This window comes from Alligator mississippiensis, chromosome 5 (genome assembly GCF_030867095.1).
Source record: "Alligator mississippiensis isolate rAllMis1 chromosome 5, rAllMis1, whole genome shotgun sequence".
Classification (NCBI taxonomy): domain Eukaryota; kingdom Metazoa; phylum Chordata; order Crocodylia; family Alligatoridae; genus Alligator; species Alligator mississippiensis.
In genome coordinates, this window is record NC_081828.1 from 51,756,133 (window position 1) to 51,783,831 (window position 27,699).

The following is a 27,699-nucleotide window of genomic DNA, read 5'->3' on the forward strand; positions in this document are numbered from 1 at the left end:
TAGTAAGGAAAATGTTGGTATTGTGTAATAGGAATGCTTGCTTTCACAGTGATCGCTACTTTCTTGAGGGTTCCAACTTAATGCCAAAGGCACTTTTTGCTGTCAAGATGGGGACTGGTACAAACATTATTTCAAATTGGTTATTGCTAGATAACTCCTCCTAACCATCAGTTATTATTAAACCTTCTCAAAACTTGGATATTATAAGCTTCTTCTAGTTTACTCACTCTCTACCATGAGTCCTGATTGTTCTCACTTATTTATCACACTCTTTAATAGATTGGGCCCCTCATTTAACTTTGAGCAGAATTGTATTATGACTCTGATTCAGTGGACTTTGTGAAAAGTTAAATTTAAAACCTCTTTGGAGGAAACAGCATTAAAAATCAGAGGTGGGCCTCTCCATGTATTATCAATATGATAGCATACTTTTGCTTTAAAGACTTGCCCACTTACTTTTACAGGAATGTTTAAAGATGTGAAATAGAAGATGCTAATATTTGTTACAATTGACAATACTTCAGCATTTTTCTGTGCTATTCTTTGTAGGTTGTCAATGAGTAATCATAAGTATTATAGAATATTATCAAGAAAGTACTAGCTTCCATTTTATTTAGGGTTTTTTTCCTAGTTTTATATTAGAAATATAGGGAGTCTTACATAGCATTGATACTGTTCTAGCTGATTACCTTTTGATTGTGCATATTTGTACGTCATAATGACAAAGCACCTCACGATTGGGTTTTTGGATATGTTGAATTTTTTTTCATTGCCTTGTATATTTATTAGGTTCTTGACTAAGCGAGAACAGAAGCTGATGCAACGGCGACAGCATGCTGAAGAATTACTGGAGTGGAAGCGCCGTCTAGATGCAGAGGAAGTAGAGATACGCCGGATAGAGAAACAAGCTTTAGCTGCCTGGGACAAACAGCTACTCAAAACAAAAACAGCAAAGAAGGACCTGGGCGACCAGAGGACTGAACCCAAAGGTAATACCAAGGAATGTTCAAAGAAAGAATTAGTTTAAATAGTGTCTGCAGCTTATTGGAGCTCGTGAAATTGGTAAACTGACATAACATAAAATAGGGGTATCAAACTTGGCCAGTCTCACAAACTGGATGAATAGTGCAGGGCCAATCTGTGGGCCTGATCAGGACCATAGACCAACCCTTGATGCTGGAGACAGCATGCATCCCAGATAAACCGAGCGTGCTGTTTGCATTCTGTATGCTGGCCCTAGACGGGCCCTACGTGATGAATCTGGCACACAGGGCTGGTCTGTGGGCTAATCTGGACTGGACCAGGATCCAACACGCAGGGCCAAACTGGCTTTGTTTGCTATTTTGTAGCATGCAGGGCCAGTGTGAGACTCAGAGACAGCACCACGGGCCAGATGATAGGACTCCAGCCCACAGGCTGTCTCTTCGACTCTTGACCCCTGGGCAGCATAATCAGTGAACTAGTAATTGTGTGTTCTCTCCATGTTTGGCAGTGATTCGCCCTCTATACACTCCCATATAATCCTGTGTGCTGCTCCGCTCTTTACTGTCTTTTGCCCCTTCATTCTTTCACCTTTGTTTAAATGGTCACATCATTAATGCTTGCCATTTACCCAGTCATATCTTCAACAGACTTGCCTTTTTAATTTTGGCAAGAGGATCTCCCACAAGCACCATCTTTTCCTTTTCTTCAAAACTGTTTGCTTTCAGTTGCCTCCTCCTAGTCATATCTTTGACTCTGGGCTTTCCTTTATCTACATATTACATCCTGATGTATACCTGATACCTGTGTTCCACTGCCTCTGTTGTTATAATGCATGCCTTTATTTTATTTCCCTTGGCTGTTGTAATTATCACCTCTCCAGACTTCATCATTTGCATAATGCCTCAGTCTACTTTTTATATACAAAGAAGTATGATCACATCAAGCATGTCAGGACCTAGATTTAAATTGGTTTTCCCTCTTTTTTTTTTTAACCAAAATATTCTGTAGTCTTTCACTAGCTTTTCTCAGAAACCTTCCCTTTTAATTCCCATTTCCACTTCAGTGTCCTTTTCTGTTTCCCTATGTGCAACTTTACTACCTTTGGTGTGATGACAGTTCCTGCCATCAGAGGCAGCTTTGTTTTGTCTCAGTCCGAGTTTCAGATAGATGAAAGGCCACTTTTCTTACCTGCCCCTTGCTCATACTTTCTCTCTTTGTCTGTTAATTCTGCAACTGTATATGACTGATGTGTTTTGCAACACGGTTTGTATGAAGCATTCTAATTATGCAAACTAAACTGTTTTGGTGCAGCTTCAAAAAATGAGTTGGTCAGCTTTAGGTTGTCTTTAGGCAGCTTGTAGCTTCAGCATGAGATATAGAGGACAAGGACGTAAAATGGAGGGATTGCTCCCAAAGGGATGTCCCTTTTTCATCCTTCCTTTTTTTTTGTTGATAACAGGCAACACCTTTTTGAATCTGTGAGGCAGTTCATTGTTGTGGTGAATGTCTCATATCACTGCTAACAGCCATTTTGATTCCACATGGCTGTAAAACACGTAAAGTTGAATGCCCAGTTGTATAGTTTTAATAGGCTCAAACCCCAGAATGTTGAAAAGGAAAAGTAAATATATTTGTAATTTAAAAAAGGCTAGAAATCAGTTCCTCCATGAATCTACTAATAAATGTAGGTGCACAGTTTGCTTGGAAAGTTGGGGAGGTGGGGGGCTTCCCCAGTCTCTACTCTGACATAAAGTTGTTTTCCAAGGTGTGTGGGTCGTGTCCCCCCTCACTCCCCCAATAACACTGTGTAGATCTTGTAGAAGTAAAATGAAAACAGGAATGTTAAAACCAAGTCCTCACTTTAGGATTATTTTACCTGGCAGCAGTGAATTAAATCATAGTATTTTAAACTCTTCCCCCTCTTTTAGGTTCTTCCACAACTATTATTATTCCCATTGATAGATTCTATACTTCAGCATTAGTCCACAGCAGTTGACTTCAGCAACACAGTGGCTGGTGGAGGCTTTAACTGAGTAGAGAAGGCTGTAATTTCTGAATGTTGAGAGCTATTCATTTAGAACCATTTAATTTGGTAAAAGTTAATTTAGAATATGCTGAAATGCTATTGTTTTTGGCATTTAGCTGTCACTATTAACATTTGACAGTCTTTAGTTGCAGTTCTCTGCTAAAATGTCTGCCTTGTTGAGCAATCCAAGCCATACAAGTTAAACAACATTGTGCAATCTAGTACTTAAATGCTGTTTGTGACAAGTATTGTTTTTTTTATATTTTGTTTCATCAAATGCAGAAATCAAAATAATGTTCAGGGCAAGTACTTGCATGGCTGACTCTTACCATGTGCTCTCTCTTCCCTCCTGTTATCTCTTTTTAGAAACAGCCAGTGAAGAAGAGTCTCCAGTGCTTTCCTGTTCTCATCTAAACAGTGAAAGCTCTGTTCCTGAAGAACTAGGGAGTCCACCTGCTGAGTCTATCCCATCAGAGATTATAGGGCATGAACAACCTGGAAGCCCTGATCATAGTACACTTACTGAAGAAATAGTTTCTTCTCAGGGCCTCAAGTCCACTACCTCACCTGCCAAGCTTGTAAGTGACCTTTTTATGCTTTTTACTTCTATATTCTAGTACTGGAAAACAAACATCAGGAAACATGTAGAAAATTAACCTTCGGCTACTTGGGAGTTTAATTATTCTGTTTGTTTAAAAAAAAAAAAAATCCAACTACCTATAAAAATACTAGTGTCAGAATTCCCTAAAAGTCACTGGAGAAAAATCTGTTTGGGAATGGGGGTCAGTTAAGCATTTTTAAACTTCAGTAGCTTAACTGCGGGGAGGGTGGGGAGCAAGGGGAAGGTGGGGAGACAAGGGCAGGAGTCCCAGGTGCCAACTTTAGCAGGGCTGGTGGAGGGACCGCAGACAAAACAGCCACTGCAGCTGATGACTGGCCATGCTACCGCCACTGGCAGTCTGATGGTCACTGCTTCCTCATGTGCCATTGCTGCTCATGGTGCAGATCTGCCCTGTTACACATCTGCAGTTTTGCATGTATTTCGTACAAGTTACGGTTACCTCAGTTGTTCAATCTTTTTTTTTTAAACGTTAATTAAAAATGCATAAATGTACTTGTATAAGAGAAGGGTAATCCATAAAAGGTAGGATTACTGGGGTCCACACTAAAAGCAAATTACCACTATTGCTCCTTTTGATACTTGTACTTTGATGCATAATAAAACTGAATTAACTGCTTAATGTTGCTAAAGATTTATGACTAGAGAATACTTCCATCTTTGTAATAAGCTAGTGATGACAACGATCTCATACTTTTAAATTAAGCTTTACAAGCAGGTACTTGTTTTTTCTTTCTTCTTTGATTAGTCTCCTTCCAAAAGCAGTACATCTCTGTCAAAACAGGATTCCAGCAAAGGAAGCCATAGAACTGGAGGGCAGTTGCGTTTACCTTTGAAATCCCATCAGGTGTCCCACAGTTGGTCTGATGAGTCTTTATCCATGACACAGTCAGGTAAGATTGTAGATACTGAGAGTGTATTTTCTTGTGCTTACATATATTTTTCAACACTGTTTAAGTAAGCCAATAAATTGACTCATAAATCCAGTTGTTAAGGTTGCCAAGACTTTCATGCAAGTTCTCCTACCTCCATGCAATTGATCAGTAAAGTTTATAAAGTTTAATGTTTTCTAAGCACAGATATCATTAATTTTTCTGGAAGCAACACAGAGCCCTAGAATCAGTTCTTAGAAGGTTAGTTTACACAAGTTCTCAGTGATATGAGAACTTAAGCTTATTTTTTCCTTCATTTTGCTTTTTAAAAAGCAGGCCTTACTAGGGGTTTTTGCGCTCATAGTCTTTCGCTCTTAATTATTTCCATCTAGAGATGTTTTATTGTTTAATGCTGCTTTTGCTGTAGGAAAGGCTACACACCCCTGCCTTGTGTTTATCTGTTCTGTAGTTTGAGGACTTCATTCTCTGAGTTGCACCATTTGGCAACTTTCATCAATGCTGAATTCTTTTTTTTTTCTTGTTTTGTTTTCTTTAGGATGAATTTAGGGCATTGTCTTTAGGCTGAATTTTGTCAGAAAATTTCAGTTAAAAGAGTTCCATCATTCCTGAGCACAAGACTAGAGAATAATATGTTAAAAAAATATTGAATTCTTGGCCCCCCACCTCGCAACTTTTTCTTTTTTTTGAGAATCTCTAAAGTCCCCACTCTTTGGAGCACGGATATTGAAATTCCACAGGAAAGTGGCATGTCATAATGAAAATTGCCCAAGTTTAACCAGTGTTAAAGCTATTGAAAATTTCCAGTTTCTAATAAGCATATAGAGACTTCAAAGTTTTTGATTCCAGCCTTGGGGCACTAAGGCTTTCCCCTGTATTTTCTACTCTAGAATGCAGACAAACGCTAGGTAGCACCAGAACCACCTGGGAGAAGGAACCTTGCTGCTTTATTCAGATGTATAAGACAAGAAGCAGACGAGGTGGTGGATGTGTTAGTGGTAAGGTGGGACAAGGAAGTCCCAAGTGGGAGGGGACCAGAGGTTTGACAGGAGGGAAATTGGGACTTAGTCTGGGATAAAGTAGAGACAGAAGACTGAGATGGGGAGTCCATTGCAGGAAAACTATAACTGGTGACACAATTGCTAGTAGGGAAGATTGTGAGAGAAGAACAGGATTGGCTGAACTAGGGCACATGGACTAGGATAATCTGAGGCTTGGAAACTGGGACTGATGTAGTGAGGTGAATGGGATTACAAAAAGGACCAGAGCCAGGAAAGAGATAAGACTGGGACAAAGACAGGCTGGAAATGACTGAGCAGAAGGATCTGTACCCAGTATTTAAACTTCTCCTTCAGATATTAGAAAGGAACTCAGTATTCCTGAGACTTACTCTGTTGTCATCAAATATCTGTGAAATCTGATAGCAGTGTGAAAGCCCAGTTTGACACCCCAGGATCTGCCTTGCAGAAGCACTGAGCACTCACAGCTGTATCTGAAGTCAACAGAAGCTGTGTTTTGACTGTATTACTTTTTAAAGCTACATGTTCTGAAAAATCAGATCCTACGTTTCTCAAATCAGATACCCAGCCAGCTTGCAAAGGGAAGCTTGTGGTTTCCCACATTTTTCTCCTTTAAAGGAGAAACCCACGTTTTTCTGTGTTAACTGAAAAAAATCTGTGTTTTTAACTGTTTTTCTGCATTGAACAGAAAATTCAGATCCCAGCCCATCGCTAAAGCAGGGGTAATGATACCTCTTCATTTCACAAGGGTATTGTGAACATAAATCTGTTTAATATTAGTGAAGCACACAGCAACTATAATAATAAGGGTCAGAGAAAAGCACAGTAGTAAATTTAATAATTCTGTCTTCAGAGCAGGTTTGAAGAGTGTGTAGCAATCAGAATAAAATAAAACAGTGTATAGTGAATCCGAAAAACAAGCATATGTCACTAAAGGTGTAGCATAATGCAGACACAAGGTGGGGCAAAGAGGTTGTAGAGACGGCCTTTATTCTGGTATTCTCTAGCAATTAAGTGTTTGATTATGAGACCTTATGTTCTTTTAGCATAGGGGGTTGTTTTTGTGGGGGAGGTGGGAGGGGTCCTGTTTAATGTGTAAGCTCCTTTAAAAAAAGACAAGAAGTTTTTGGGACAACTTTTCTCTTTAGATTTTGTCCAAACGAATTTATGATACATTCATGATGTAAATTTGTTCAGAGAAGCACAGCTTGATTTGGCTACTATTAGAAGCTGTTTACAATGCATCCTGCATAATTAAACAGAGAGGAGCTACGTTGTTGTTGCTTTCATTTTGTGAACTGAATACTGGCCATGTTCACAACAACATGCACCACTCCACTCCCCTCCCTCCCATATGTCATATTGGTTAGAAGTAACTGGGAGTTGAAAGGCTTGACATTTTATTTTTAATTCTGTAATTTATTTGCTGTGTGGTTTGTTTTTTTGTTTGCTTGTTTGTTTTGGGAGGGCACAGTTTATTTAATTATCCTTATCCTCAAGTATGTTTCATTTGCCAAAGGGTATAAGAATACATTGAGATTCTCAGCTTAATGGTATGGCACAAGGACAATGATATATATTTTTAATGCTTGTTAAACTTACCTTCTGAAAATTAAAACAAAACAAACCCTCTGGTACAGGGACAGGAAATTATTTTGGGCAGAGGGCTGCTTACTGAGTTTTGGCAAGCCATTGAGGGCCGCGTGATAGGCAGCCCAGGGCAGATGAACATTAATTTTCTAAATTTTTTAGGAGCCCTGCAGGCCAGATAGAATGGCCTGGCGGGCCGCATCCAGTCTCCAGGCCACATTTTGCCTGCCCCTGCTCTAGTATGTATTGGCTATCTTAAGTGTTGCCTGTACACAGAGCACACTCGTAACAAACATCTTTCATAGGTTTCATAGTTTCATAGGCATTAGGGCTGGAAGGGACCTCGGAAGATCATCGAGTCCAGCCCCCCGCCCAAAGGGCAGGACGTCAGCTGGGGTCATAAGATCCCAGCAAGATAAGCATCCAGTTTCATCTTGAAGGTGTTCAATGAAGGCGCTTGAACAACCTCCGGTGGCAGGCTGTTCCAGACCTTGGGGGCTCGGACAGTAAAGAAATCCTTCCTTATGTCCAGCCTGAAACGATCTTGTAGTAGTTTGTGACCATTCGTCCTCGTCATCCCTTGGGGCGCTCTGGTGAACAAACGTTCCCCTAGATACTGGTGGTCACCCCTGATAAACTTGTAGGTGGCCATCAGATCACCCCTGAGCCTGCGCTTTTCCAGGCTAAAGAGCCCCAGGGCTCTCAGCCTGTCTTCGTAGGGTCTGCTTCCCTGACCTCTGATCATGCGCGTGGCTCTTCTCTGGACTCTCTCAAGCTTCTCCACATCCTTTTTGAATTGTGGAGCCCAAAACTGGACGCAGTACTCTAGCTGCGGCCTCACTAAGGCCGAGTACAGGGGGAGAATGACGTCCCGGGATTTGCTTGAGAAGCATCTATGGATGCAAGCCAGCGTTTTGGTCGCTTTACTAGCCGCAGCATCGCATTGCAGGCTCATGTTCATCTTGTGGTCAATGATGACCCCCAAGTCTCTTTCTTCCATAGTGCTAACCAACATAGCACTGCTGAGCCTATAAGGATGCTGCGGGTTTTTTTTCCCAAGGTGGAGAACCTTGCATTTATCGGCGTTGAACACCATCAGATTCTCATCCGCCCACTTGCTGAGCCTGTCCAGGTCAGCCTGGATCATCCGCTTGTCTTCTGGTGTGGATGCTTTGCCCCAAAGTTTGGTGTCATCGGCGAACTTGGCCAGTCCGCTTCTGACTCCAGTGTCCACATCATTAATGAAGATGTTGAACAGTATGGGTCCAAGGACAGAGCCCTGGGGGACCCTACTGGTCACAGGACACCACGATGAGTGACTTCCATCAATTACTACCCTCTGGGTCCGACCCCGGAGCCAATTTTCCAGCCAGTGGATCGTGGGGGACCCAAGGCGACAATTGGCCAGTTTCTCCAAGAGACGATCATGGGACACCAGATCGAAGGCTTTTTTGAAGTCAAGATATATGTCATCAATCTCATCTCCCTTGTCCAGGTGATAGGTCACCTGGTCGTAGAAGGAAATGAGATTGGTCAAGCAAGACCTACCCGCAACAAACCCGTGCTGGCTATCCCTTAAGATGTTGGCGTCGGCCAGTCCATTAAGGATGGCCTCCTTAATAAACTTTTCTAAGATCTTCCCTGGGATAGAAGTCAGGCTGATGGGCCTATAGTTAGCCGGATCCACTTTCCTCCCTTTCTTGAAGATAGGCACCACGTTGGCCTTCTTCCAGTCTTCGGGCACTACACCAGAGTGCCAAGAGTTTTCAAAGATCCGCGCTAGAGGCTGGGCTATGATGCTCGCCAGCTCCTTGAGTACCCTGGGGTGAAGATTGTCAGGGCCGGCTGACTTGAAGGTATCCAGCTTCTCAAGATGTTCCTTCACAAAGTCAGCATTAATGGAGGGCAGGGGATCACCCTCACCCGGACTTCCCGGCCCTGTAGCGGGCACGGGCGTCCCATGGGGCTGATGAAAGACCGACGCAAAGTACCTATTTAATAGGTTGGCTTTTTCCAGGGCGTCAGTTGTCAGTTGCCCCATCTGGTTCAGCAGGGGTCCAACGTTGCCCTTGCTTTTCCTCCGGCTCCCCACATATCTGAAAAAGGACTTTTTATTGTCCTTGATGCTCAAAGCTAGCTGGAGTTCAGTTGCAGCCTTGGCTTTCCTGGTCTGCTCCCTACAGGACCGGACCAGTGCAGAATAATCCTCCTTGGAGGTGACTCCCATCCTCCATCCTTTGTAGGCCTTTCTTTTTAGCCTCAGGAGGTCTGCCAGGTCCCTGGAGAGCCAGGGGGGCTTCTGTGCCCTCTTGCTGCCTTTCCTCCGAGATGGAATAGACTTAGTTTGTGCATTGAGGATCGCTCCCTTGAGGAGCAACCACTCTTCTTGAACTCCCCTCTCCCTGTGGTCACAGTCCCTTAGGGCCTCACTGACAAGCCTCCTGAGCTTGTCAAAGTCAGCTTTCCTGAAGTCAAGGACTTGCGTGTTGCTGACTGACTTGCCAGCTTTTCGGCGGATGGTGAAGGTGATCAGCTCGTGGTCGCTGTCACCCAGCTTCCCATTGATCACTAGGTCGCCGACTAGGTCCTCCCCAGTAGCCAGCACCAGGTCGAGCAGCGCTTTGCCTCTCGTTGGCCCATAGACTTCTTGAGTCAGGTAGAGGTCATCCACGCACGAGAGGAAGCTCTGCGACCGCTCAGATTTTGCTGAGCGATCCTCCCATGAGATGTCTGGGTAATTGAAGTCACCCATGACAACCATGGTCCTGGAGCAAGCTGCCTCAGCCAGTTCCTGGGCAAACTCCTGGTCTAGCTCAGGACTTTGGGTGGGAGGTCTGTAATAGACTCCCACCGTTGTGTCCCCTGTGCCGTGTTCCCCACGGATTTTAACCCAGAGGGTCTCCAGCATCTTTGTTGCATGTCTTGTGTATTTTCATTTCTAAATGCATCAGGATTCTTGGATATTCAACCGTTTCTTCAGTGCCACATTCTAGTGTGTGAATTACAATGTTTAGTGATTCTGACATTCAAAGGATCCACAATATGACTAAGAGCATAACTGCCTTTTCCAAATTGAATAAAATATGATGTGACACTTGTTTACTTCCATATGTATATGGAACTAAACCGTGTTTATTTTAATGAAATGAGCTTGTTAAAATTAATTTATTTTACTAGTTTTTTACATGTAAAATGATTTGAGTCCTTTGACTGTTTATTTGTATCTTTTCGATAGCATTGCTGTGTTATTTACATTGTTGTTTGAAAGTTAAGTTTAAACTAACTTTTTCAGAAACTACATCTGACCAGAGTGACATTGAAGGCCGGATCAGGGCCCTAAAAGAAGAGCTACGGAAGAGGAAGTCTGTTGTCTACCAATTGAAAAAGCAACAGAAGAAGAGACAGAAGGAAAGGCTGAAGGCCCAGGAGGCCAGTTTGATCAAACAACTAGAGGTTAGGAACCACTGGAAGAGGGGCTTTGTAACAAGTAACACTGTTAGCACTGTATAAATCAATATATTATAAGTAGTTGCTAGAGAAATAATTTCTCTTATACTATTCAAGTAGCATGCTTCTACTCATCCCCCTCTTATGAATCTTGTGGAGGCAGGGCCCACAAGCTGATTGAATTATTTTCAATAATGCAGCCATAGTCCATATAATAATAACAATAGGAAGGACAGTGCTCTTGAAGTTAAGGGACAACCCTTTAATTAAACTTCTGTGCTACCAGTTGTACAATTTTAATGAAAGTAATATATAGACTAAGGCTATAAAAACAGTATTTGAGTTTGGCTTTAAGAGTAAATGCTCCAGCATGCACAATAAGAATTATCTATGCAGATAAGCTACTTGTTCAATATAGGCAGACAAGATTCTTTGGGTAAAATATGTGATATCTTTTATTAAGCCAACTAAATAGTTGAACAAATTCTTCTTTGCAAGCTTTCAGTTCAACATATACATCTGATAGCTTCTCTTTGGTGGATTAACTCTTTCCAGTAGATGTGGTTTATTAATCTTACTTTTTTCATATTCAGTCTTACGATGAGTTCATCAAGCAGACTGAAGCAGAGCTGAGCCAAGACTTGGACACATCACCCACAGCTAAACCTCAGATTAAAACTCCATCTTCAGCTACTGAAAAACCTAAAATCAAGCCACCTCCACTCCATAGGTAACTTGGAACTCTTTGTAATTTATAGTGTCTTGAAGATATTTTTCAATTTTAACTATAGTTGTCATTTCAAAAATATATCAAGTTTGCAACAGAGAAAGCATTTGTCTGAAGATATTCTTGCACAAGTATGGAAGAAAAGAACAGTTTGTGTTTTCAGTCTGTTGATCAGCAGATATTGATTTACTTCTAGTATCTGTATGCATTAGGAGAATAGATCTTTCTTACTGTACTAGGGGAACTTTTTATGGCTTATGAAGCTGACAAAAAAACCCTTTTGTGTGTGAACATTTTATACCATTTTCTTAGTGGAGGAGGGGAGATTATGAAGGTATCTCAAAAATGCAGTGCACACTAGAACAGGGAATATTGCGTGGAAGAAACATGAAGAATCTGATTTTGTGGAACCCTAAAAAAAAAAAAAAAAAAAAGGCTGTCTTGAGGTGAAACAGTGCAGTAACTCACTACATCTCTTGGCATCTCTCCTTGTGTTTCTCCCTGTTCCACCAGCACTGTAGGTAGCAACCTACCAAATTCATGGCTGAAGTAGAGTGCACGGTGGCTCCTTTAATTTTGCATGCTCCCCTGTGTGCACCTCACCCCTTGCTTCTCTCCCTCACCTCGTTGCTGATTAGCGGAGGACCCTGCTGCTCCTTCCTGATCAGCAGGGATGCTAAAACTGTGGTTTTAAACGTGGCACCATTTTTGCCTCCTTGCCAGTCAGCAGCAAACAGCAGAGCTATCTGGGGCCCCTCAGCCAATCACTGGCAGGAGGCAAAAATGACGCTATATTTAAAACTGCAGCTTTTGTCTCCTCACTAGTCAGGAGCGAGCTGCAAGCAGGACTAATTGGTGGGGTGGGAGATAGTGGTGGGGGACCTGCTAAATGAAAGGAGCCCCAACGCACCCTACTTCTGCCATGAATTCGGTAGGTCCCTATTTTTTGTCATGTGATGGGATTTGTAGCATACTCATATAGGAGGGTTATGCTTTAATTGTAGAGGGCAGTATTTTTTATGATTAACATTACAGAAAGACCCTCTCCGGCACCCATTCCAAATTCTCCCTCACTTTTTAAATTGCTTCCTATTTTCAGTTCATAATTACACATCGGGGTGGGGCATGTGATTCTCTAACCAACACTAACATTTTGAATAGCTATTCTAACGTTTTGAAAAAAGCTGTGGTTCACTGTATTGACTTTTTGACCCTAGGCCTGAGGCGACAAAGAATTGGAAATCATCGACTGAATCAGAGCGATCCAAAGTATCTTTGGAATCCATTGCAGAACATGTTGGTATGTAAATGGAAAAGTAAATACTGTAGATGGAGAAGTCTTTATATTAATCTTGCAGAATTCTGTTATTTACTGGGGCCTTGTTACACTCCATGCTGTGAGTTGCACAAATATTGATTGGCTTAGTGCTAGCTTGGAGTTTGGAGCAGTTGCATCTTCAACTTGAGCAGCACATCTGTGGGGAGTGGCCACACCTTAATGGAACAGGAGCTGGGTTGTATGGATCAAGAGAGAATCCTGCCCTGGAGTGGCATAACTTTGAGCCACATGAGTGCTTTAAGTCACTTTAAGGTGTTAGTGTGGATCCTCCAGGGAGGTTAAGAGTTCCAACTATCAAGAATTACTATGTAACAAGGCCCCGTGTTTTGAAAAAAACCCTGTTTATCATTAATTCTTTGTTGTCCACATCAGAGTAGAGGAGATTAACAGAGAGTATGGATAGCTCAAATGAGTATGGATCATATTTCAAGTTGTTTTTGTTTGTTTTTTTACACTTACATCCATTTTTACTTTAATAATGGTTTCAAGAACAAAGCTTTTACCTTAGGATATTCCTTCCCTGAATTAGAAAATGTTGCACTTGGATCCCTTCTTTTAAAGGACTTGATTATAGTAAAAAAAATTAAAATGTTATTAAAGAAAAGTGATATATTTTAGAAGATTGCTCTTTAACTAAGCAGACATAGTAGCCGGTTGTCATTTTCTTCTTACTGTATTATTACTATTACTATTAAGAGACATGAAAAGCAAAAATCTACTGAATAGGTATTTTTATTGCTTGGATCTGTGTGAAATAGCAAAAAAAAATCTAGCAGCTAGCTTTTATGTTGTGTTTCCTTATGTAAGAAAAAAATGGTCCTTAAAGGAACAAAAAACAATGTAAGGTCTGAAAATATTTAAAATCTTTTCTTAATGTATTTTCAGTTTTTTTACTATTAATCTTTAAAGATCTGTATACAGCTATAACTTTATTTGCCATTTTGATGTCCAGATAAAAAGCTAAGCTTTTGCTTTGTCTACCACATTCACATCCTATGATATTAAACTTATGCAAGGGAAAATGTTTGTTTGGAGGACCTAAGGATCTAGAACTGAGGGAATGATGCCGATATTTACAAAATGGTCCAGTAACCTCTAAAATATTCAGAGGTATTGTTAATATTCTTTAGTATGGAATTTTTGGACTTAAAGTCTATGTAATGGTTACAGTATTCCGACAATTGACACAGGCATTTTTAGTCTTAACTTACTTTGATAGAGATAGAAGGTAGTAAAAGATCAAGCTTGAATACATTAATGCTGCAATGCTTTTTTTTCAAGATGCTGTACCATCAAATACTGAGCGATCTGTGTCCATGCACAGCAAGAGATTCATTGAAACAGAAATTCATACAGAAGAGCCTTCCCAAACCCTGTCTCCAGTCTTAAAGTCACCAAGGAAATCCAGAGCAGAATCTGGTGATTCTTTGGATAGTGTGTCCTCCTCATCTTTTTTCAAAGACATAGGAGAGTATTGTAGACTATCTCAGGTGTTACAGAGTAGGTCAGAAAATGCATCTGTTAATGACATTGTGTCGAGTCACAGATCTAAGTTACCAGAAGAAATGGAGTACGTAAAACCAGGAGAATTTGAAGTTGAAGGTGCTAATATTAAACATTCAGAATGCTCTGATGCCATCTTAACACTTGAGAGAGAGCAGGAGAATTCACTAGAAGTCTTCCCAAAAAAAGACCCCTGCACTGAGATTGAGCAATCTCAGAAAGAACTATTTGGCTTTGCATTTGAAAATATTCAAAGTAGAGAAGAAATCTCAGAACAGAAACAGATAAACAAAGATGAAGTTGTGAGTGACCGAAGTATTGATACAGGAAAGTCTTCTTACAAGCTGAGCAAACTGATAGAAGAAAAAGACTTTACAGAACAAATATTTGGTCAGAAAGGGTTGTCATACTCTGAAGATTTTGAGGGAGTCTCCCACAGAAAAGAAAAATCAATTGAAGATGCCTCTGCTGAGTGTTACAAAGATGACTTTGAGATATCTGTGCTATCCCCCAGAAAAGACTCTCAGTCACTTAGATTGAAATCACTTCATGCAAAAACTTCCAGAAGTGGGTCTACCAGTCTTGAAAGTGATGATGAAATCAGTGAATATCTCAGTGACAAGTCTCTTTCTGTCTCAGGCAGCATACATTCAGAGAGATTATTAGAACTTAAGTCACCAACAGAGCTCATAAAAGATAAAGAACGCAGTGATGTAACGAGAGAACCAGGTCCCATTGACTCATCACCTTGGGCCTCAGTTTCCATCGTGGAAGAAGCAGATGGCCTCCTAAATTTCCATATTGGAGACAGGGTACTTGTGAGTAGTGTCCAGCCTGGAACACTGAAGTTCAAAGGTCTGACCAGGTTTGCTAAAGGCATCTGGGCTGGTGTGGAACTGGATAAGCCTGAAGGAAATAACAATGGAACTTACGATGGTATTAAATATTTTGATTGCAAGGAAAAGCATGGTATTTTTGCCCCTCCTCATAAGATATCTCATATTTCAGAAAGTTTTGATACCTACGTAGATACAAATGAAGACTTGTTTTTTGATGATAAATTGAATCAGCACCACAAAACAGAGCCAAAAAACAAAGGAAGTTCCAAACCTGGCAAGTATGAAGAGCAGGAAAGAGATGCAACAGAAAAGTATTCTCAAGATAAAGCCCCAACAGGCATATCTGCTCAAGAAGGGCCAGCTGGGGAAAGAGATAATGAAGACTCCAGTCCTGAAGCAAAACATGTGAAGGAGATTTCTGCAGCTGTTGAATCACTTGCCCAAGAGCAGTCTGTGATAGACTGTCTCAAATACTCTATAAAAGATGACATTGTTCCTGGCACCATAGAAAAGATTTCTGCTGTTCTCTTAGAAGACACATCAGATAATCTGTTGTCAGAAAAACTGGAAAAGCAACGGATCTTAGGGGAGGAGTGTATTGAAAAGTTAGATCATCTCTCTTCTAGAGTTTTGGAGAAACTTGCTACTCCACTTATGGACTTATTGACAAAAGAAAAGAGCCAGTTAGAAGCACAACTTAAATTGCCACTTCGAGAAGAAGAAAAGTCAGAAGATCAACTAGAAAAGGTCAGCTTGCTGACAGATGTTCTCCTTAAGGACTTTCTTAAAGATGCTGTTAAACAATTTCAACAAATCAAGAGGGTCAGGAATGAGAAAATTCAACTTAGCAATCGAGAGCTTTGTGATGGCCAAGAGGAATTGTCACCCAGAACACCAACCCAACATGTGGAGGAACAAGGAGAGAGTAGCTTGCAGGACTTTTTCTTAAATTCTAAATTGGAAGATGAAAGAGAGGAAGTTTCTTCTCCAGATATGTGTCCCAGACCAGTGAGTATACATCTTGCATTGATTTGGGGAAGTAACAGTTTGTTTATTTGATTTGTTGAGTTTGAAGAACAGTGTGTGTCAACGTTTTTATGTAGATCTTCTCCCTTCACTTCCCCTTCTAACTTCCTCCTTCCTGCATCACAAGTCCTCCACTAATACTGCATGTCCCACCTTCTGGTACATGCTGGACATATCTACAGGTGTGTTTTTAATGTGCAGTAACCTATTTTACTGCGCATTAATGCATCATGTAAAAAACTATGCTAATACATTAATATGCAGTAAAAATAGGCTACTGCACATTACACATCACTAAAAAAGCATGCATTTTTGTTACTGCGCATTAGGGCAGCCTAATGTTCATTTATTTAGCAACTCACGTTAGAGGTACTGAATTTAATGTGCATTAGCAAAAGTGCATTAATGAACGTGTTGATGCACCCACTCAAACATTTTGGTGGATTTACAAAGGTATATGAAAGATCTTCTCATGTCGCATGCAAAAATGAAAAGCATTCTGTTTAGAGAGAAGCCTATTCATATACTTGTTTATTGTATTTATCTCTTCCCTTTATTGCTTTCTAATTTAAATTTGACCAAAAGAGACTTTTTTGCCAAAGAGTAAATTTGCTTCTGCTTACTCTCCATATTAAGTAATCATCCTCTGACATTACAGTTAGTTGCTTTAGAGATCATTATGGTGTCAAACTGATCAAGATGCTGAGTAACAGCTCAGCAATAAATGACGTTTTGTATCCAGTGGATGGCTATGGCATGAACAGAAGTTCAGGTTTTTTCATAGCCACCCTGAAGGGTAAGAATGTAAGACTCGGCTTTTCTGTTGAAGTTCCAAGGAAACCTGACCACTGTAGTGGTGGTCTCTTGCTGTCCTGTGAAGCACCAGGTCACCTCCCATACGCCACCAAAACAGCCATCAGATAGTAATGGCTTTTAGGCTGTTGATTTCAGTTATATGCTTACTGATTATAAGTCAAGTGAAAAATTCCATACCCCATTACCAAACTATTGAGCCACCCACCCCATCTTAAACTGTTTGATTTCAGAGCAGAATGAGCATCAGGAATGGATCATTTATTTTTAAAAATACTTCTATCTAGTCTAAAGTCTTCAGTAACTTCTCAGAAGCATTGAAGAACGAATGGTAAAAGCACAGGTATATAAATAGAATGAATATTCTCCTATTGTTTTTTAGTTTTGAATAAATTCATATAATCTGCCAGTTATATTACAAGTATATTTAAATATCTATCTGGATTTGAATTCAGAGCAGACAATAGTTTATGATACTGCTTTTGCTAGTAACTTTAATTTGGTTTTTATCACAGGAAAGCCCAGTGTTTGGTGCCAGTGGGCAGAAAGAGCTTGCCAAGCGGTTAGCAGAACTGGAGCTGAGCCGAGAGTTCTTGAGTGCTTTAGGAGATGATCAAGACTGGTTTGATGAAGACTTTGGTTTAAGCTCCCACAAGGTTCAGCAGAAGCAAGCTGAAGAACCAGCAGTGCTGCCCAAGACGGAGCCACAAAAAGTGCCAGCAAAGCCATGTGAGGAACCTTTGGCTGTCCCTCATACTGCAGTGGAAGTGGAAGGCATGGTACATGAAGCAGCTGAGGAGTTGTGGAAGTTGAAAGAGTTGGGTCACGATCTTCAGAGTATCAGCCTTCCTGTAGACCTTGGGAATACCATCCAGGAGCAGGACATGGAGACCATTAGCAAACAGGTCTATAAAAAGGTACAAGCCTGTGGAACTTTGATCTCATCCCATGGCTAGTTTGCCTTTAGCAGCTAATGGTTTTTAAATGTTTACTTTTTATTTGTCCAGGCAGTATTTGATTTAACAAGAGAAATTTTTGGGGAAATCTTTGCTGAGGATCCTAATCTCAATCAACCCATTTGGATGAAACCATACAGGATCACTTCTTCATACTTCCGGCGGGTAAAAGATCCTAATGACCTTGATGAGATCAAGGTAAGAAAAAGGTTGCCACAAAATACTCTGTAAGGGTGGATAAGCATTACCTTGGGCTTTAATAGGTGTAGCTAGTGATTCACAAAGAGATCTCAAGTGTGGTCCTAGTTGATAAAGGATTATGGAAAAATGTAGAGGTGCACTGATAGATCAGTCCGTATTGGATCAGCACCAATAAAAGAAAAACTGGCATTATTGGCAATTGGCTTTTTTTTGGCCAGTGTAGCCAACAGTGTCACTAATTAAATGCCATGTGCATGCACGCAGGTGCCGTGCACATGGCCAGGAATGTAGCGGGGCAGCTTGGAGAGCTTGTCTGGCCAGTAAGTCCTGGGGGGGGAAGGGGTGTTGCGGCAGGCATTTTAAGGCCCCTACAGTGAGGAAGAGAATGGGGCTGGGGCAGGAGCAGGCGATGCCCAGCTGGGACAGGGCATGGGACAGAGCTGTGGGCGGCTTGTCCAGGTGTGGGGAGGGGGGACAGCTCCCCACTGCTATGCACACTCTGAGGGGCATGGGGGGCATGTGCCCCCCAGATTTCACCTGGCCCCAGGCCTGCAGCAGGCAGCCCATCCTCACCCCACACACAAATCTGGGGGCCACATGCCCCCCATGCTTCCCCTGGAGTGCACGCAGCAGCAGGGAGCAACACCCCACCTCTCCCTACCTCCCTCGCGCTCCCAGTGTCCCCAAGACAAGTTTCCCAGTTCTCTGTCCTACACCCCATCCTGGCTGGACAGTGCCTGCATCTGCCCCAGCCCCCTTCCTCCTTCACCGTGGAGACCTCAATCTGCCCCACCCCCCTACACACCTTCCCTCCCCCATGCCCCTTTCCCCCTACAGACATACCGGCCAGACATTGCTCTCCAAACTGCCAAGATGCACATCGGCAATCAGATCGGTATTGGCTGATATGGCTGGTTAATAATCTGGTGTCAGTCAAAAAGATCTTTATCGGTGCACCCTTAGAAAAATGGTATTTTTTTTACTCAGCAGTTTTGGTCCCCCCTGTTCTAAGGGTTATGTGCCAGTTTTAGTGATTTAGGGGCATAGGTTTATATTGCAGATCTAACCAACCTTAATCTTTGTGAACAGATTTATGTACCTGTGCTGACTTCAGTAGGACTCTGTGCAGGTGTAAGGGCAATTGCAGGATTGAGTCTAAGCAAGCCAGACTTTATATGTGTTTATGCATGGTTAACTGAATGCTAAATTTCCATCATGCCTGTGCCAACCCCATTACCCTTAATGGAAATAGTCATATGCATCTGAGGGCATGATTTGAATCTGAAGAGGTTGCACTAGGATAACTGAGGGCCTTGTTTCGCTTGCAGAATTTGTGTCACTGATGATGATGCACAAGAAGGCAAGCTGGGGTTGTTCAGATTGACACTAAGCCCCTTTGGAATTTGCAGGGCTGAAAGAAGAAATGCTGCTTGTCAACAAAGTGGTTTTATATTGAAATCATCAGGATACAAACAAGAAATTCCTAAAATGCATTTTTCTAGTCATTTTCAAATAAAACTGAATTTTAAGGAACTTGTCCTTGATATTGCATTGGATCTATGGCACTGTCAGGAATACAACCCAATATTCCAAACTATAGCTGTCCCCAAACTGCTATTAATAAGAAGAGAAGGATAAAGTCAAGAAGATTTTTAAAAAAATGGAGGAGAAGAGGGCATCAGTCTCCAACACACATTTTCCTGTTATATTCCTCCATGAACTGAGATTTAATCTCTAGCTGACTGTATTATATTTAGAATTAAAAGTTGTGCTTTTAAGAGCATTGGAGCATTTAAGTGATGACTTCTGTCCCCAGTCCTGTATTAAAAAAGTTTTACTTTTTCATAATATTGCTTTTAAGATGGTGGTAATAATGGGCAATTCTGTTGTAAACTCCTTGAAATGTAACATTTTGAAGAAACTTGAACTGAAATATACCCTCTATACTATGATCTGATTTGTAGAGCGGGTGCTTTGAACGGGATTCACCTTTTCCCTAAATATAATGATATCAATTTATTTTCTGTCATATAGAATTTCATTGCAGCTGAAGTGCTGAAGTTATTCTGCTTGAGGAAGGAACCTAATCACAAAACCGATTGGCAGAAAATGATGAAATTTGGACGAAAGAAGCGGGACAGAGTGGATCATATACTGGTCAGTGGATGAAAACAAACTATAATGTGACCAAGTGTGCTACCCCCTGAATTAAAAGTGTTACCTAGATCTCAAAAGAAGGCACCACTGATGACATTTTATAAAAGGTAGTTAAACCTAGGTGCAGTGCTGGACAATATTTTGAGTCCTTAATAGTTCAGATAAGTATATGTGAAAGCAAAGGCAACAGGGAGAGTCATGAGGAACAGAGGATGTCTTATCAGGTGCAACTTTTAAAAAGTTGATCATTACCCAGTAAGTAATAAATTAATTAATGTGTTAATTGTTGATTACATTTATGGAATGATTGAGAGGGGTCTCTTGGCGGTGATGAAAAAGATGAGGATTCTGCTTGACAATGTAAGAATTTTCTGTACGTAACACTTTCTTTAATTATATTCTGCATTGTTAGCTAAATATCACTTACTTCAAGCCATGGATCACTTCACTCTTCTGTTCTGGTGGATAATTTCCAGAAAATTAATGGGAAATTTTTTCAGCTAGCAACTGAATTGAGCTTTAACTAATAAAAAGGTTTGAATTTAGCCTTTGAATATCTTGGGATATCAAATCCTGGGATATCAAGGCTTATGTACATACAGTGCAACTTAGCTTGTGTGCAGTTCCCTAAAGTTCAGCCACTTCCTGTGCAAATAGTGTATCTATTATACACCTGCACCAGTTCACTATGGTAGCTTCTAATTATTGAGAACTAATCCAAGGAACAAAATAGGTTCCTTCTTTAAATACGGTATTTACCCAACTACAAGACACCCCTGAATTTAAGACAACCTCCCCAATAATGAGATTCTGTATACAGAAATGTATTAATTTATTATGATTTCTGTGTATGGAATTAATTATTGGAGGATCATCTAAAATTCATCTCCCTCACTACTGCAGGCAGTGGGGGGCAGAGGTGAAGAGGGGGGGCAGGCAGTGGGAGAACAGACATTGGGGAAGGCAGTAGGGGGAGCACATGGTAGGGCAGGTATTGGGGAGCAGTAAGAGGACAAGCAGTGGAGGGAGCAGGTAGTGTGGATGTGGTGAGTCAGGCAGCTTGTCCCCTGCTGCCTGCCTCCTCCTCCCTCCCTTCCCCCCCCCTCCCCCCCCGCCTTTTTACAGGTTTTGTAAAAGCTTGCCTTTAGAAACTAAAGAATAATAGAAACATATCCATTCTTTTTTGCTCATGTACCTGAGTAAAGATGTCTTAAGTAAATTAATATCTACAATTTACAGTGTATAAACTAGTATCTAAAAATTCTGTAGTTAGTCTGTTAAGAATGGCTAGAGAATTCTGTAGAGGATTGTGTTGTTAGTCTATTAAGAATGGCTAATTGATTGTCCACATTTGATTTGATGCTTATAAAAAATGCTTAGGTGCAAAAATAACCTAAATTAGATTACCATTATATCTGAAAGAATAATTATAATATGAAGCAAAAATAGATAGTAGGTCTATGCGAAGCGGCAGGCATTCGCTTCGGATTCAGATTCAGCCGATTCGGAGGACAGTGATTTGATCCGGAGATTCAAATCACTATCCCGATTTGATTCAGCCGAATTGGATCCGAAAGGTTTGGTGCTGCTTCAGACATTCGGCCACAGACTAAACAGGCAGCTGGCAAGTCTTTTGGGGAGGAGGGAGGGATTGGGACTGGGGCTGGGAGAAGTTGCCCAGCCAGGGCAGGAGGGTGCATTACTCAGGGAGGGGGGTGCGGGATGTGGGCGTGGCAGTGCTTGGAGTGGGGGCTCTGCCCTGCTGCCACGCCAGGGTGGGGAATGCAGGTGCGGCTTGCCCCGGGTGGGAGTGGGCAAGCGGTAGCAGGACATAGCCCCTGCTCCCAGTGCTGCCATGCCTGCATCCCGCACCAGCTGGCAGGCAGTAGCAGTGCTTGCCTGTCTGCGCCAGCTGGCAAGCAGCGGCAGCACAGTCCCCGCTCCCAGCACTGATGCAGGCACGGCAGTGTTGGGAGTGCGGGCTATGCCCTGCTGCCGGTTGCCCCCTTCCGCCTGGAGCGATCTGCGCCTGCATCCCACTCCCCCTGCCCCAGCTGGGAAAAGCGGCAGCAGGCCATAGCCCCTGCTCCAAGTGCTGCCATGCCCACATCCCATGCTCCCTGCTTCCCTTCCTTAGCCCCATGCCCTCTGCCCTAGCTAGGCAGCCTGTCCCAGCCCCAGTCCTTCCCTCCCCTCTCCCCCAACCCCAACAGACTTACCAGCTGGAGGCAGCTGTGTCATCTGCCTGTTTAGTCTATGGCTGAACTGCCGAATCTTTTTCTGAATCAATTCGGATGGTTCGAATAGTAGTTAGTGTGAATTTTGGCATTCAGGAGTGTCTGAGAGGGGGCTTTAATTATTTAAATATTTGATTCATGTGTATATAACATCCCCATGATAACTGCAGTGGAGGTTTACATAGGTAGGTAGTGTTAGGAATACGTGTAAGGGGGAACAGGGAAAGGGAATCAAGGCAGTCTGAGACTGCAGGGAGCCAGACACAATGGCAGGTAAGTTGGGGGAGCAGGTGGTAGGGGGAAGCTGCCTGCCTCTTACTGCCTGGTCCCTATCACCTGCACCCCTGCTGTCTGCCCCCCACTGCTCCCTCTGCTGCCAGCCCCTTATGGCCCCCCACCACCTGCCCTCCCACATGCCCCTCTCGTCACCTCCTTCCCCCTACCACCTGCAGTAGTGTGGGAGGGGGGGTGAATTTAAGATGATCCTCCAATAATTAGATTCCATGCCTGGGAAACTATAACAAATGTTCAATGCCTTTTGGAGGAGGGGCATCAGCTGGTCATTTCAAGAAATCTGTTTCTCAGGGCTCTGCAGCTGGATTGAGTAGCATTCACACACTTCAGTGCTTGAGGTCAACTTGAGCTTTCCTGCCTTCCAACTCTTCCAGCAGCTGCATTGGTCTCTGGTCCCTCCAGCAAACCTCTGCAGCAATAGCTCCTACTTTGCTGCTCAGTGCAATTCTTAGATAAGCTGTACCAGGAGTATTGCTAGCAACTCTTTTCCATTACTAACACTAAAGCTTGCTTCTGCAGGTTCCCTTTTTCCAGCATCAAACAGCTTGGCTGGATACCAGTTCTGATCTTGCCACAGATCTTCATTCCCTCAGCATTATGGCCACGTCTCTTCTGCTGCCATTTCTGTGGATATTCATGGTTCTCTTTCAGGTGTGAGGAACCTTTTACAGACTTTTTCCCCTGTAGCCTTCTGGGTTTATAGTCCTTTTCTGTCTGAACTTAGATTTGACTTCTTGGTATCATTTCCCCACTGCCCCTTTTGTTTCTTGTCCATACAAAAAAGAGAATTTCAGAAGCCTACTTTCAGGTTTGTTGACAGTGTGCACCCTTACCCTATTCAGAGATTTTAGTTTAAAAATCTGGGCTGAGGGGAGAGATTTTGTGGAAATTTAGTATTTGTTACAATTTTCTTGGGATAACAACTGAACCATTTTTCTTTTTTGAAAAAAAGTAAATAATTTCCTAGCTGAAACATAAAAAATGAATTGTCAATGTGATTATTCAAATTTTTCTTTGGAAAATTCTGGTCTTCCATAAGCAAAAAAAATTCAGTAACTTCCACTGATGATTTCAATGAAAATCACAACTGTTGGTAAAAAACTAAACCTTTTTGAAAGTCCAGTAGTTCTTCACAGTTAAAGTAAAAAAAAATCTGTGACCAGTTTGAGTTCCATTATCCTCTGATCTTGATTTTTTTCATACTCCACAGGAGATTTTCTTAGGCACACGTGAGAATTGGATGCCAACCCTCTTTTATGTTCATGGGAAGTTGGGCATCTTGCTGCTTTGTGCTTCTAAAGATCCCCCCTTCAGTTTTTGAAATTTACCTTCTTCTTTGTAACGCGGGTAGGGTCAGCTCTTGCCTGGTACCTTCTCCCAGCCTCCCTGCACTTCCCACTCTTTGCCTGCAGCAACTTTGATGTTATTAGTTGTAGGGCAGTGGGGAAGCCCTCAAACCAGTAGCAGCTCTGAGGATAGCCTGACCTGTTCAATCAGGTCATTTGTCCTACCCGAGCCCTTTCTTGCCCACCTGCACCCATGCAGAAGTCCCTTTTCATGGGGTTGCCTTGCAGGTTTCTGAGAGCTTGTAGGGGCTCCAGCTGTCAAAGCCTAGGCACCTTTTTCTCTCTGTCCATGCTCGCCTTGGTCCACTGATTAAAAACCTCAACCACTGGATTATAGATCTGGCCTCAACAGTTGTTTTCACCCCTTTTGGGGTTCTGTCTCAACATGCTAGTCTTCCCCTCAGCTTGAGGCTGTCTTCTGGCCCCTATAGCAAAAAAGGGCCCACACCTCAACACCCCTGCTTATGGTTTCCCTTGCCCCTGTAGTCACAACCCAGACTTCTAGTTCACAAGTCCAAACCAAATAAAAAAGCACAAGCCATCTGCATGTCAAAAGAAACACGTTTCCCTCCTTGGGTAAATGCAGCCTGCAGGCCTTACCTGCTTAGGAGTGTTTTGTCACCCAGTTTGCCTGACTGTCCACCTGCACCCACGCTCTCCTGGGCTCCCCTCTTCCCCTCTCCTTGTTTGGCCCCAGGCTGGGTTTAAATCCCCTAACCCAGCCTCCTCCTGCTCACCTGCTGCCCCCGGAGACCAGGTATAGCCGGTCACTCAGTTGCTCATTAGCTGCCCCTTAAGTGCCTGCCATCTCAAGCCTCACCAGTCACAGGGGTGTGGGGGTTCCTTGTTGCACTCTCTCAATTTGTTGTTACAATTTCATTATATTTAAAGCACTGGCAGTAGTGGTGTTGTAGTAGCATAAACCAAATTATCCCTGCTTTTTCACTTGGCCTCTTAGTCTAAAGTTAAATTGACGAATTCTTAGAAAAGATTATTAAAGAGGCCATTCTCAACAGACTGGCCAATGGCAACTTCCTGAGGGATAGTTAGCACGGGTTTGTTGCGGGTAGGTCTCGCTTGACCAATCTTATTTCCTTTTATGACCAGGTGATCTATCACCTGGACAAGGGAGAGGAGATTGATGTCATATATCTTGACTTTAAAAAAAGCCTTCGATCTGGTATCCCATGATCACCTGTTGACAAAACTGGCCAACTGTGGCCTTAGGTCCACCACGATCCGCTGGCTGGGGAATTGGCTCCGTGGTCGGACCCAGTGGGTGGTGGTTGACACAAGTCAATCGTCATGGTGCCCTGTGAGCAGTGGAGTCTCCCAAGTCTCTGTCCTTGGACCTATTTTGTTCAACATCCTCATTAATGATGTGGACATTGGAGTCAGAAGCGGTCTGGCCAAATTTGCCGATGATACCAAACTCTGGGGTAAACATCCACACCTGAGGACAGGAGGGCAATCCAGGCTTACCTTGACAGGCTCAAGAAATGGGCAGACGAGACCCTGATGGTGTTTAACACTGAAAAATGCAAGGTTCTCCACCTTGGGAGAAAAAACCTGCAGCATCCTTATAGGCTTGGCAGTGCTACACTGGTTAGCACTACAGATGAAAAGGACTTGGGGGTCATGATTAACCACAAGATGAATATGAGCCTTCAATGTGATGCTGCAGCCCGTAAAGCAAGCAAAATGCTGGCTTGCATCCATAGATGCTTCTCAAGCAAATCCTAGGACATCATTCTCCCATTGTACTCGGCCATGGTGAGGCTGCAGCTGGAGTACTGTGTCCAGTTTTGGGCTCCTCAATTCAAAAAGGATGTGGAGAAGTTTGAGAGAGTCCAGAGAAGAGCCATACGCATGATCAGAGGTTAGGAAAACAGACCTTACGATGACGGGCTGAGAGCTATGGGACTCCTTAGCATGGAAAAGCGCAGGCTCAGGGGCGATCTGATGGCCACCTATAAATTTATCAAGGGTTTTCACCAGGATCTGGGGGGGTGATTGTTCACCAGAGTACCCCAAGGGATGACAAGATCCGAACGGTTATAAACTTCAGCAAGACCGTTTCAGGTTGAACATAAGGAAGAATTTTGTCACTGTCCAAGCCCCCAAGGTCTGGAATAGCCACTACCACTTTGCGCAGTGGCAGTATCGTAGCCAATGAGGTCTGGAATAGCCTGCCACTGGAGGTAGTTCAAGCACCTACATTGAACGCCTTCAAGAGAAAGTTAGATGCTTTTCTTGCTGGGATCCTATGACCCCATCTGACTTCCTGCCCCTTGGGCAGGGGGCTTGACTCGATGATCTTCCGAGATCCCTTCCAGCCCTAATGTCTATGAAATCTCTGAATTTATCCATGTGAGTAACGTTTAAGCTCTGCTACTGCTTTCTTTCTGTGGAAGTAGGCTGGCCAAGTTTGTGGACAATACTAAGTTATGGGAGAAAGCAGTCATGCTAGGGCAGGGATGGGCAATTATTTCAGGCTGAGGGCCACTTACTGAGTTTTGGCAAGCCATTGAGGGCCACATGACAGGCATCCAAGGGCAGATAAATATTAATTTTCTAAATTTTTTAGGGGCCCCGTGGGCCAGATAGCATGGGCTGGCAGGCTGCATCCAGCCCATGGGCCGCATCTTGCCCACCCCTGTGCTAGGGGATAGAACGGGGATCCAAGTGGACCTGGACAAATGGAAAAGTACATGGAGCAGAACTAGATGCAGTTCCATAAGGATAAATGCAGAGTGCTTCATCTGGGGAGAAGTAACCAGCAATATGAGTATAGTTTAGGAGGAGAGTCCTGGCCAGCACAGTGGCTGAAAGGGACCTCAAGGTTATGGTTGATCAAAGGATGAACATGAGCCACCAGTGCGAAGCTGTAGTCAACAGAGCTTATACCATACTGGGATGCATTAGCCAATGCGTTGCCGGCAGGGCTAAGGAAGCAATATTTCCTTTTTATTTGGTGTTGGTGAGACCCCACATGGAGACTGGACAGATACCTTGCTGGGATCGTTTGATCTTAGCAGTATTCCTGGCCAGAGCAAGGAGATTGGACTCGATGATCTTTGGAGTTCTCTTCCAGCTCTTAATTTCTATGATTCTTCCCAGATCATAGAGGAAGGTGAAGCTGGACAAAAGCAAAGGTAAAAGTTTAGTTTTGGGGGCCAGTGAGCCTATGAGTGACCCTCTCTAAAACTTACCTGACCTTAGCCTGTTAATTTAAGGCCTGAAGTCCTTCTATTCTGTCGTAGCTCTGAAAAATAGAAGCAGTTTGCAATAAAAGGGGGTCTGTTTTGCAGTTGCAGGCTTTATAGTTGGAAATGAGGAACCTTTTTCCATGACTCCCCTATGGATTTGGATTTTGGGGTTTTGTTTTGTTTTGTTTTTAATTATTTACAGTGTGATAAGGAAAAGAGCCTACTTGCCTGTGCATGTGCAACTGCACAACATCATAATTAGGTACCTACCAAATTCGGGGCTGCTGCCCACCAATTTTGTGGTTCAAGCACATGCCAGTCACCGCTTTCATGGCAGAGCACAGCGGGACCCCCCGCAGCTCCGATTGGCCAAGAGGTTCCAGAATTCCCACCCCTCCCAGGAGATTGACAGTTGGCTGGCTGTCAATCTACAGGGAGGAGTGGGGCTTTGGGGGTCCCTTTGCATGGTGGGTGGGA

At 42.8% G+C, this 27,699-nt stretch overlaps 1 protein-coding gene across 6 annotated transcripts in view; it reads left to right on the forward strand.

Moving 5' to 3' along the window:
- The window catches only part of CEP350 (centrosomal protein 350), a 114,858-nt gene that overhangs the window by 80,304 nt on the left and 6,855 nt on the right, over positions 1-27,699 (forward strand). For all 6 annotated transcript variants that reach the window (XM_014596018.3, XM_019500273.2, XM_059728367.1 and 3 more), the window contains 10 exons: positions 790-989; positions 3,377-3,588; positions 4,378-4,522; positions 10,421-10,581; positions 11,169-11,305; positions 12,520-12,602; positions 13,923-15,991; positions 17,338-17,739; positions 17,830-17,976; positions 20,014-20,136. In XM_014596018.3, the coding sequence (XP_014451504.2) occupies positions 790-989; positions 3,377-3,588; positions 4,378-4,522; positions 10,421-10,581; positions 11,169-11,305; positions 12,520-12,602; positions 13,923-15,991; positions 17,338-17,739; positions 17,830-17,976; positions 20,014-20,136 (3,679 nt within the window). The remainder of the gene's footprint in view (positions 1-789; positions 990-3,376; positions 3,589-4,377; positions 4,523-10,420; positions 10,582-11,168; positions 11,306-12,519; positions 12,603-13,922; positions 15,992-17,337; positions 17,740-17,829; positions 17,977-20,013; positions 20,137-27,699) is intronic.